At 40.9% G+C, this 12527-nt stretch overlaps 1 protein-coding gene across 1 annotated transcript in view; it reads left to right on the top strand.

The window, feature by feature from the left end:
- The first annotated feature begins 4164 nt into the window (after nt 1-4164).
- RFX6 (regulatory factor X6) overlaps nt 4165-12527 on the top strand; it is a 465451-nt gene continuing 457088 nt past the window's right edge. The window contains exons 1-2 of the mRNA XM_086925262.1: nt 4165-4698; nt 5172-5328. Coding sequence (XP_086781388.1) covers nt 4470-4698; nt 5172-5328 — 386 coding nt within the window. The 5' untranslated portion in view covers nt 4165-4469. The remainder of the gene's footprint in view (nt 4699-5171; nt 5329-12527) is intronic.

The following is a 12527-nucleotide window of genomic DNA, read 5'->3' as shown; positions in this document are numbered from 1 at the left end:
CCTTCAAAGCAGTCCAGCTCCTCCTGTTGCCCAGGGCTTTCTCCTCTGGTCTGCATTGTTACCTTAAGTTTCTCCTTTGTCCTGTGCTTCATGTTGTGCCAGAATTTTTTCAAGTCGGTCGATGTCCTCTTCACTTGTCTCGCGTGGTTTACCTTGGCCTATATGGACTTATGGACTGCCAAATGCCCTCTTTCTTTCCTAATGCAATTGTGAGGTGACAAATAGCTGATGTTGTTGGTCTGTCACTTCAGTGGTAAGGATATCTTTCTCCTCACTGAAGTTGCACTTCCTCTTCCCCTAGGAGTTGGCTGGACATCCTGGCTCTGCAGGGGTTGTTGGCCTGGCCGCTGCTCTCTTTTCCCCGCTCCATAGCTCTCTTCTGTAAAGTTCACCTTTTGTTAAAACTTTTGAATCCATTTTTATACTTTTTTCACATTTTACACACCGAAAGTGATGCTAAGGTGGTCTGGGTCTCGTTACATGATGCAAATCTGCCTTGCAAAACTTTCCAACCGAAATGTCAGTTTTTGCTTTACCTTCAGCGTCATTTTTTTCATGTATCCCAGCCCATTCGCCATGGTGCTCCATACAGGTATTATGGCCCATACATGGTATTTTTAAATGATGTAGAGATTCCGAACTCATTTTGATGTATCACCTACGCAGTGCAGCGATGTGTCACTTCTTGTAAATGAGGCCCTAAGACTTTCAGGATTAGAAGACTTTGTAAAATGGGGCCCTATTTCACTGCAGATATCAATCTTGCTTAATACGGAAGCTTCTTTAAACCAGTCTATTATTAGAGATTGTCTATTATGTGATAATGGGCACAACATTTTTTGGCTTGCCTATGTTCAATGGAGCCTTGCTGAGTTAGATCTGCCTTCTCTCTATGAGTCTGCCTGCTTAGAAGACAAGAAACTTGTAAAATGGTTATTTTGGGAAAGGCAGCATTTTTATGAGAACGAAGAATCATGTAAATCTACTGATAATTTATATACTCCTCCTAAAACATGGGGTTCAAAGTCATATTTAACAGTTATACCTGGTTGAAGGGAATGGTCGCTATCCTTTAGGACAATATCATTAAACTAACAAACACATATGTCCATGTGATGGAGTGCCTGATCTTTATTGCACTTCACCTTTTTTTGCAAGTTTAATATCATTTTACGAAACAATTTTTAAAAACCAATTTTTCTAAAACGGTCATTTAAATGTAGAGTTGCTCTCTGTTTTTTACAGTTTTAAATGAAGAGATTTGTTTTAGGGAAGTAAGTTTTCTAAAATCTAAATGTTTTTGTTAGAGTACTATGCTTTTATAATTTTGCTTTTATAACTCTGATATTCATATTTACTCTGTGGATTAGGTGTATATGTAATCTATTTTGTTATTGCATTGTGTGTCTGTATGTACTTTTATATATGTCTTTGACATGTGAATAAGTTCATTAATGATTGAATGACCTGGTAAACAAAACTGATAGATATGTTATTGGTGTGCTAGTGGAGGAGTTTTGTGCATTCATATAATGTGTAAATTCTTAACGTTGTGCAAAATATGAATCTACACTGATTTACAGGAGCATTCTGATATAGTGCTATTGTATTTGAAATGCTTTTGTTATGATCAGTTAAAGTTCCTCATAGCAGTTTATGGTAAATAGGTCCCAGTTAGGCCTTGTAGCCATCTTGTTAAAAATGTAGGTCTCACACTACATGTTCACTGTTTATTATTTTCACAGCACACAGTTAAGCAAAGTAATGTTTGTTTACTACCACTGGCATTGCTCTTGAAAAAAATGTTTCCAACATGGGCTCAGTGATGTTGCAATCACTGAAGGTCTCTGCGGCCTACTTGCATTATTACATTCATACACAATAGTTCAGTATTGTATTGTTACTAGTTTGTCCTGCCATCTCCGGATGTCATTGCATAGAGTAACTGAATTAATATTCAGGTAGTGGGACAGTGCTTAGACGGTAAAGCACTATAACGCTTATTGAATCTGTGCTCCAGTTTGCAAATATTGTATTTTGTTTTGCTCACACCATGATGAAATTGTAGTTGTAGTAATGTTCTTTGAGAAGATTCTCATATAAACCCTCAAATTTGGGGTAGACAGGTGACTTTCTGATGGTATTAGGTATGCTGTCCCATTTCTTACTGATTTTTTGGCTTATTTGGGACTTAGAATATTTTAGATTTTGCTTAGTATTCTGTGAGCATCCTCATAACAATGACTGATGCATCTGCGCTTTGCAAGTTCTGCATTATACTCTTTGAATTTTGTAATACATTTTTCTACATTATATAACTCACTTATTGAATCTGTCCTTTCTTAATTGACTGTATTTTTGATATGTCGTATTCTATATAATCTGGGAGAAATTGCTTCATGAATTGAGGTTTAACACTTACCCTGATCCACTCATCCGTGTGTGTGCTATTGAAGTGTGTTTTTAGAATATAAGAATTTAGTGGTTCCCTGTGCCTGCAGTTGATTTCTTATCAAACTGAGTGCAATGGATGTTTGGTAGGAAATTCTAATTGGTGATGCAGTGCACAATGTAATTTGTTTTATTTATTTACGTACAGCCGTTCGGCCGTATGCTGGAGTTTACTACCCCCCACCATGCCAAAGTGTGAAAGGTTGGGTTAGGTTAGGTGTTATGACTCACATTGCAAAAGAGCAGTAGCAGCCAACACGTGTTTCGCCTCTTTAGTGTTTCGCCTCTTTACATGGCCATCCCGCCTGGGGCTTCCTCAGGGCGTGGTGAGTTCTTTTCAGGACAATTAAAGTCCTGTCTGGTCCACTCGTGGTGGTTGATTTCTCTATTGTCTCGGGCGTAATGCCCCGGGTTAAGCAGTCCTCGCAGTCCGCATGTCGACTTTAATTGTCCTGAAAAGAACTCACCAGCCTTGTGGTAAAGACTTCTCAGCTTCAGTAAGCATTAGTGTCGGAATTCTTGTCTGTCCTCAAAAATGTATTCAGGTGAAGCTAATGTTATCTTTACACATTCACTGCATAAGTTACATTTCTAAGCTCATCCAAAATCAAACGTCGATAAGGAGCTCTGCATAATAAGTGAATAACGTTATACAGACAAAATAAAATGATCGCATTCAATGTCACCATTGAATAAAGATTTTAAAAAATGAAAATGATTTCTGCTTCCTGAGACAGAGCCATACAAGAAGAGTGGATTCATATCCACCTTGGAGAACTACTGGTGTGGATGAGTCATTCTGCTTTGGTGCTGTAATTCGGTGAAATTTAGATTTGTAAAAGCACTGTTCCCATTGATAGTTTAGGTATATATCAAGCGGAAAAGCCCAGAAAAGAATCATCTGAATTTGAAAACAGAGATAAATTAAATTTATGGGAACATGTAGACTGGTTTCTTTGTGAAATTATTCCTTTTGGGATTCAGTAGCAAATGAAGAATGTTTTTTTATTTTATTTTTATCTCAAGATACGCTCATGTTTTCTAGAGGAAACTAGGTAATAATCCCTAAGCATTTATTGTACTTTAACAAGGAAAGGCGTCCCAGGGCGGGGTCCGAAAGTTCTTTTGAAGCGCCTGAATCTGGATTTAATTTGCAAAACAGAAGTTCTAACAAGTAAAATGTACCCATTTGTCAAATGGTACAATTAACGGCGGGGTACAATAAATAAACATATAGGTGAGTATCCCTCCCACATCGCAGGCCGCTGGTGGCTGACACTGAGGACAGCTTTCCCTTTACTACGGCTGTTAATATGTGCGCATTTGGCATCAGTGACTCTGCAAAGAGAACCGTTCAGCGCGCGCCATAGGTTCATTCGCCCCGCTCGAGATATGGAAACACATAATAAACACCCCCTTTGACTGACACAATCAGAGGCGATTGTTCCACTCTGTTAATCATTAAAGGCCCCGAACGGCACTCCACTGCCGTCCCCCACGCACGGCGAGATGATAAATAAACCCAAATCATTGAAGCAACGTCACTTTCAATGTAATTAGTACTGGTTCGGGCAGCCATTTTTTTTCAGAGTAAAAGTGCTTGGGATCCGAGGCTCCAACCTGTTGATGATCAACTGCTGTGCCTATGATAGCAGCTTGTGCTAACAGAGGGGCGTGGTCAGGAGCTGGCTTAAAATAGCAAATGATATAGAGGGGCTCACAATGGATCTGTCAGGCCCTGATGCAGGCAGCTAATGTACCTGCTGGATTTTTTCTTCATTGGATCCAAGATACTTTTACCATTTTTTTTTTCGTTTGATTTTCGAGCAGTGGATTAAATTACCAGCCTATTTGTGTGCAAAAATTAGTTAAGAAACACTGAAATTGATATTTATTTTGCATCACGACCACCTGTTTCTTTGGGTTAGGGAGGTGCCTCATGTCTGTGGTACCTCCCTGAAGCCTTCAGGTGTCTCTTCCAAGACCTGCACGTGTACATTTCACACCACGGAGGCAAGATGCCAATGAAGAGGCCATCAGAAACCCTGGGTGCAGAGGACTCCTTCCAGGGCGAGCACCCATCTCTCAAGGTGTCACCCAGACTTCAACATGAGGATTGCTATCGAAGCCTTGCGGGAAAGGGGCTGATCCCCTATTCTGACGGAAGCCTTGGCGCTGACAGTGTGGAAGGGAACCTGCTGACCAGTGAGGAAGAAGAGGCTGGGCCAACTATTGGGATAAAGGCAGGTGAGTTACATTCTGAACCCACTGGGATGTGGTGAATGATTTCCAAATTAAGGTATTGGTGATGGCCCTTCATATTTAAATGATTAGGGTATGCAGTGAGAACTCGCGTAGGCTGCCCCGAAAAGCCACGGCCATGACTGTTTTTGACTGTGGTTGTGCTGTATATGAAAAACAATTGTGATATTGTTTTGAATTGTGTCCAACGGATTCCCCCCCAAAGTTTTTATTTTTAAATTGTTCAAATAAATGTTGATCGCAGTGATTCAGTTGTTTGATCACAAATTGAAGTGAGTTTGTGAATGTGTGTCCGTACTGGCAATTCTGGTGTTGTTACTGAAAATCCCAGAGCATCACATTCAAATGTAAAGAGCGCTCCATAGGAGCAGAAGTTATGGGGTGCAAGATATGAAGTCTCAAAGCATTTGAGGAGCCATTGCAATCATTTTTTTTATTTGCCCCCAAATATGATGTAGAAATGCATCTCATTGGTGAGACCATGTCTTCAGAAGAAGAGGACCTCGAAGCCCTGTATAAGAGAGTGAACTCTCTAGACAAGCAACTGTCTCAGAGGAAAACCATCACACAGATCATTAAGGACAAGAAGAAACAGACCCAGCTCACCCTGCTTTGGTAAGTGGGGTTCAGGGATTAAATCAGTCAGGGCGAGGAGATTTCTTGGAATTGTCTCCCATTTGGGTGCATGTCTGGTGATTGCAAGCATGGTGAGGCATTTTACTGAACTAAAGACGTTAATGTAATGTAAAATGTTCCCTTAACATTAAGAGGAGAACGTTTCTGATGCCATTTCCAGAACTGGTAGAAATTTAAATGACACTGGTGAAATTAAGGGAATATCCAAATTTAGCTTTCATTGAAATTTGTGAAATATCTTGAAATTTAACTTTTCACTATTTTGCATATGTTTGGCCATGCGAGACAAGCTCATGCAAAAAAGGGCTTGCCAAGAGACATTTTCTGCTTGAACCGGTCTCTTGCCGGTATGACTTTTTTTACGTGAATGTCACCCTTGCATTAAAATAGTACTGTGAGATACACATAAACCGCTTTTCATGCTAACAGCACAAATTTGCATACTTTTGATAAAAATATACGAAATTTCATAACATTTCCTGAAAATAACTCACTTATTTTGACACCCCCCCCCACTTGCCGTTACCCACCTTTCGAAGTCTGCATGTTCTGTTTTAAATATATCTGCCATCTACTCGTTTTTTGAAGTGGAACTGGTCTTGCTTAGTTAAATCAATCATTTTGCTTTATCTTTTTAGTGTACTTAAAAATCTAGTAAAATTGTCATCGATAAACAATTACATGCTGATGTATTGAACATGCTCAAACGGTGGGAGCTAGACACCCCTCTAATTTGGTAGGTGATATCTTTAAGAATATTACTGTGACAGTCCACTAGCAGTAGAAGCAATGCACTTCTTTCTGTCTCTACACACGTATGATCAAGGATTTTTGAATTGCAGTTCAACTGAAATTCGTGACAATACTCACTGCTAAACATGTCTTTAATATTTTAACTGTTCTGGGAAAGCCATAAGCATACTGAAACATCCATGTAGATTGTCAGCACCCAACTACACCCCACGCGTCTCGCAGAACTCGTGTGGGATTCTTTTGCATGAAAAAATACAATGTAATACATTTTTGAAATGTGTTTTTAATTATTGAGTTAAAAACGTCTTCATTACGTCTTACCGTGCAGTCCCAAATGTATTGCCCAATAATGAAACTCATACAGTAATAAAATGTATGTGCATTTATTCATCCTTGCATCTGTCCCTCTCTGTGTCCATTCATCCACTCTTCGACCACTCAGCCCAGACAAAAAATCATGGGGCAGATTTACAATAACGGGTGCATCCCTGCATATTAGCAGGGATGCTGGAGTTATTTTGCGTGAGGTTAAAAAACCGTTGCGCCACCATGGATGCGCCACATTTACATGCAGCGCACCGTGGCGCAAGGATAGACAGATGCATCACGCATCTGTCGGCGTAAAGGTGACGCAGTGCTGGAGTCATGTTGCAAGCATGACGCAACTCCAGCACTGCTCAGGGTCGGCCTATACTTGCTGTGCTGCGTCACTCCTTACGCCTGCTACAAGCAGGCGTAAAGTTTTGATACAGCGGGCTCGTAAAAGTGACGGAGTGAAATCTTGTTGATTTCACTGTGTCACTTTTACGAGGCTTCCTTGTGACGGAACGCCACCCTGCATACATTATACCTGACACAGGTACAATATAGCGCAGGGCTTTACAACGTGACGCATCTCCCTAGATGCATCACGTTATAAATATGTTGCATAGTGGCGCATTGTTTACGATGTCGCTGCGTCACAGAAGTGACGCAACAGTGTTGTAAAGATGTTGCAAGGGACTTGTAAATCCTCCCCAAAGTCTTGTGACGAAGTGCAGCTCAATTCAAAGTACCTGAGTAAATTGAACTGGCTCAAGGTGGCTTCAGAGAAAGCTTGATGTTGATTTATTTCTTAAAGGCAGAGGTCAGAGGTGATAAGCTCCATAACTGAGGCCTTGAACTTTGAAAAAATTCTATCTTCGTTTGGGCTTCAGAACGTTCAAGGAATTTGAAGTAGATGCTGGTTAGATTTTATTAGGGATAATACAAAATGTTATACCGTATGTTGTTGTTGAGGTATTTTAGCACTTCCTGAATTCATTTCATTGGGAGTTGTTTTAACCAACCACATCATGTAATGCATCTCTATACATGTTCTCTATAGGTTGTTATATCACGTTTTGATAATCCATTCATATGCAGATCTGTATGCCTTTTCATTTATTTGTCTGTAGCATCCATCCATCCTTCCATCCATCCATACATCCATTGAAAAATACACTCATTGATCTATTCATCCACCTGACCATGTCTCTATCTGACCATCCGTTTATCTCACCGTCTGCCTCTCTTATCAGCTGCCTACCTCCCCTACCGCCCTGTCATTTTTTTGCCAGGATAACCTGTGTGTCTTTCTATCCATCTGTCTAGCCTTTCCTTTATCAGTTAAACACCCCTCTCTCCATCCATTCGCCTATCCATCTGGCCCTCTCTGCCACCCCCCACTCCCATCGTCCCTTTTCAGCAGATGCACTGCTCTGCCATCGTTTAAAGGGACAGTTTTATACATGACACACAAGGGTAAGGAGAAATTTTATAAATTTAGTTTACTTAGTAGCAAGTTCTTTCCCCGCAAAGAATGATTAGATCAAGCCAGACTTAAGGACAGGCAACCAATAGGATCCGCTCCACTTGGCCCCCGGTGACATCACTTAGTCAATGCAGTGTAAACGGATTACCTGGCAGCGTAATTTATAGAAAATACAAGCTGGTAAAAAGGAGACTGGAAATAGCATGTGGACGCAGCATTCATAAAAAAAACATGCACGTGTTACATTTAGAGGCCACTGTTGTACCTGGCCCTTTTTGCCTCCACAACCCTGTTTTTAATTTCACTTATAATTCTATAAAATGAAAGCTACATAAGAAATCAGGGCATTTTGGAAATGTCGCTTGAGAATCACTAAAAAACAAAAGGCTCTCTGTTTCCTGCATCCATCTGTCAATGCTTGTCAACTCCAGTGGTGAGCCCAAAAGCTTGAAATCAGGCCACATCTGCCCGTCTGCCACTAAACGTAGCAACCGAGACTCCGCCCCTCTTCAGATGCCGCGCTGGTTATTGGGTCAACGCTTCATCCGTTGCATAGTGGCCCTTTAATTAAGCAGCTCCTCTTGTTTGATACATCATCAGTGGCCAGCATGCACAGGGTAGACCAGCCTATACTATTTGACGTTGAAAGTCCATGATTGGTACAATTGTTTCTGTATTCCCAGAATATCACCTTTATTTGTGTAGTTACCACTTTATGTGAAGAACCCCTCGTTTAAGAAGCCAACTGAACCACCACAGATGTGCTCCTAAGGGTCTCCTGGTCCCCCTGGTCCCCCTTAAGACTGGAAAGCCTCCAAAATGGTGGGCACAGCGTTTGCTCTCGAACGGCACCTTCTTGAGTCACTTATTTACGTGTCAAGGTTGGTGGCAGTTTAATAGCTTTTTGTGGTATATTATGGCTTCACCACAAGGGTGATGGCTAGTGGCCAGCCGAATGGAAATACAGAGACCACCTACCAGTGGGGAATAATATCCATCCTGGAGTAACCTGGACCCCAAGACTGTGTGTGAACGATATGGTGATCACAAATACCAAATTGAGTAATTACATGAGATGATCGGGAACGCTATTGAGGACCTGTCTTTGAGTTTCCTGCCCCTGGGTGTTACCACTTCTTAAGCTGGGGGACGGATGCTGTCCGCGGAAATGCAATGGAGCCAGGGCATCGCCTATTTCTTTTTCCTTCTCCAGGGATCTGTCTGAATGTGGTGCATAAAGGTCCCCAGTGGAGCCTCCTCCACTAGAGTAGCACATGTGTGGGGGTGTATATTACTAGCAAACTTCAGGAAACCCCGGCAGCAGGACACACTGGCTCTGCCCAGCAACACCTCATCTTTCCCAAGAATGGAAAAATCCTACAAAGCCAGTCCTAAAAGGATTAGCTGGCAACCAGATATTGAGGAAAGCATTGTCCTAACTGGCAAAGGTCTGCTGCCCACCTTTCACTAGCTAAATATGAGCTGGAGCTGCCTTGGCCTAAGTGAGGAATCTACTTCAAACAGACCCTCATGGATGCTGTCCGGTGCCTTCCAGTATATTGGAGCTGCATGCTGCTGGATTCCTCTAGAGTAGGACTACACCTCATGCACTGTGTGAAGCCCTGTCGCCTGCCCTGCAGTTATTACAGCATGGTTGAAGGCCCAGCGAACCACTAACCAGCCCTGCACTGCTATCCTGAGCAGGCAGGACCCAGTAATCCCTCACCTGAGACAAACCCCTGAGTGTAAAGGCCCAACCTTCAAGTGCTGATGACCCTATACAGAAGCAGGGATTTGGCGTATCTGGTGTGGTCCCTTGTACCACTGCTTTATAGCATGTTGCCAGCACTCTGCACCATTTCTTGTACCCGCTAACCTCCACTGTATGAGGCATGAGCAAGGACCCAGGGCCTAATTTGCTTTGGTCCTGGAAGAATACTTAGACTTGGGCCATCTTTGACCAGTACAGAAACACAACAGAATTAGTCTGGTCCCTAGACTCAGGCAAAATTTCGATTAGGCAGGTGTAAATCGCATAATTTCGAGAATTCCATGTGATGCAAAATTCCTAAAATTAGGTCATTACACCACGTCGTTTAATATAGCAGGAGGGAACAGGAATACCACAACTACCAGCATGCAAGCAGCTGTTATTCCCTACACTTCTTTTTTTCGTTTTATTTTTAGCACAACATGTGTCCTTGTTTCCAAATTAGGCACAAGATCACATTTTATGGGGATTATAGCTCTAGATGTCAGATTTGAATTTTGCGTAAATTCATTTATTTTTACAGAAATTTTACGTAACTACGCGAAAGCAAACTGTGCAAGTGTTGCAAGCCTGAGACATGGACTTGAATGTCCCTTGTGTGCTGCTTTGTCCTGTGTACACGCATGCCATACTTGCCTACAGGGGTCAGGACTGATCATGATTCCCAGCCATCTTACAATTGAGGAAGCATCTATTGGTGCCCAAAACCTTTAAATCACTGTTGGTGTTCTTCTGTAGGCTTGACCTCTAGCAAATGCATTGCATGTGCAGCGAGTCCCTAAATCTAAACCCAGAATCCACCACTAAAAAGTTTGGGGCTTGATCAACAGGCAACGAGATAAAGATTGCTTTACTTTCTACATATTTTTTTTTATTTTAGACTACCAACTTGGTCAGTTGGCTAGCCCAAGAACGCATCAAAGTTGGAATGTTTTGACCACAATTAGTACATTCTGAGCTATCAGTACCAGAACTCAATGTATTCCGGGCTAAGACAAAAAGCTAGCCAATGAACATATAGTGATCTTCACAATGCTTTAATGTTTAATTTTACTTTGCTATCGTTTTGAGTCTTCTCTTTCGACTTTAGGCTTGTTCTATAAAAATGCACAAGAACAACTTATGTTTCAGGTTGGGGGAATATGTGTTCTATTCTAAATATTCCAGAGGGCACCTTCCTGAACTCTCGAGTTAAATTATTTCTGCGCGCTGTAGAGCTCCGGAGCTTTCCTTGGTGCTGAAAGTCAGTAAACTAACTATCCACTGTGTCCCGTGAGAGAAATTATAATGGGAAGCATTGAAAACATTTACTTAAACACCACATTAATCGGAAACAGAACCCCAGATTTAGCGGTCATAACTTAATCACAATTTGTGCTAAGAGACTCCCGCTTTTTTGTCTTAAGGCATTAATTAAGTGTTAGTCCTTTTTCAAAATATTAACACTGGTTGGACATTCTGAGCTTGAGTTAAAAAAAAGACACTCCTTAAGTTAATGTGCGAATTCCATTTTCACATAAGCAAATATGTACATGGATATTTGAGCTAAAGACACTTCCTAAGATCTTAACTTTTTTGTCTTCAAAGGGGAAACATTTTTCTTTATAAAGAACGTTCTTGCTTTACATCCCTTCGATTGTGGGGGTGTTCGCTTATTTGCCCTAGAAATGATGTCCTTTTACTAAACCAGAGTCATTTGACTCTAAACAAAGCACAGTGCATTGCACGCTTTTTTGTCGTCCACTGTTTGTCTATCCACGGAAGCGTTTCCTACTCCCAGTTTTGCGTGAATCCAGTATCAGAGAACGTAAATTAGCTCGTATATTCCTGCAAAAACTTGGCTGGGGCATATCACTCATGCTCTAATTACATTTTCTAAGATGCTCTATGGTTATTAGGAAGGGATATGGTTTCTTTGCTGGATGAATTGAGTCTGTTGTTTCTATTCCCATCATATTAACATATGGATGACATTGGGACTTTAATATATAAGTAAAGCACACTGCAGTTTAGGTCTTTTATTTTATCTTTTGAATGTTTTTATTGATTATTAATTTTATTTTCAAGTTCTCATTGTTAATATTGTTCTAAGAATTGTGTGGGTTCCTTCTTTTAGCGATGTTTAGGATGTATGTTTTCATTTTTTGTTTTGCTTCTATGGCTACATAAAGATTGACTTGACTTGTTTCTGCTGGCGAAACTAGCAGAAGAAAAGTTTGTGAATGCCCTTAAGCTCGCATAATTGTGGGCATCGACAAACTTTTCACAGCATTGTCCCTAGATGCCTATTGCCCAACCCTGGGAGAAAATTTACTGACGCAAACTTCTAATTATGATTAATACTTACTAGAATAACACTGTGTAGAATAAAACTCATGTAGAGGTGTACCAAAATTTCGCATATTTTGCTTTCAATCAAATATGTAAAATTTCGTCAAAATGATGTGTAATTATAGAAAAAGCGAGTCCATCATTTAGCTTTATGTTTTAACGCCAATTTTGTATACGAGGATGCATTTTGTGCTTAAAGATACTGAAAAAAACCAAAAGCACAGCGGACAACAGATGCTCGAGTTTTGTCGATTCGGTGCATTCATGGAACACATTTACTCTGTATGCCACGTTCGCTCTACGTTTTAACTATGAATGACACATAACTACCCAACGTGGCACAATTTCAGGAATTCTACAGAATGCGAAATTCCCAGAATAATGCAAATTACACCAGCGTCACTTAAATTTTGCCCAGGCCTGCTTCTTGATGCATAAACGGAGCTCTAAACTTGCATAAAAGGCCCTTTGTATATGTACATTGAATGCGAGTGCACAGATGGTTTTGTGAATCGTCCCTCCAAATGTTAT

This window comes from Lissotriton vulgaris, chromosome 6 (genome assembly GCF_964263255.1).
Source record: "Lissotriton vulgaris chromosome 6, aLisVul1.2, whole genome shotgun sequence".
In the NCBI taxonomy this organism is placed as follows: domain Eukaryota; kingdom Metazoa; phylum Chordata; class Amphibia; order Caudata; family Salamandridae; genus Lissotriton; species Lissotriton vulgaris.
The sequence above is the reverse complement of the archived record's forward strand: the minus strand, read 5'-3'. Positions and strand labels throughout refer to the sequence as shown.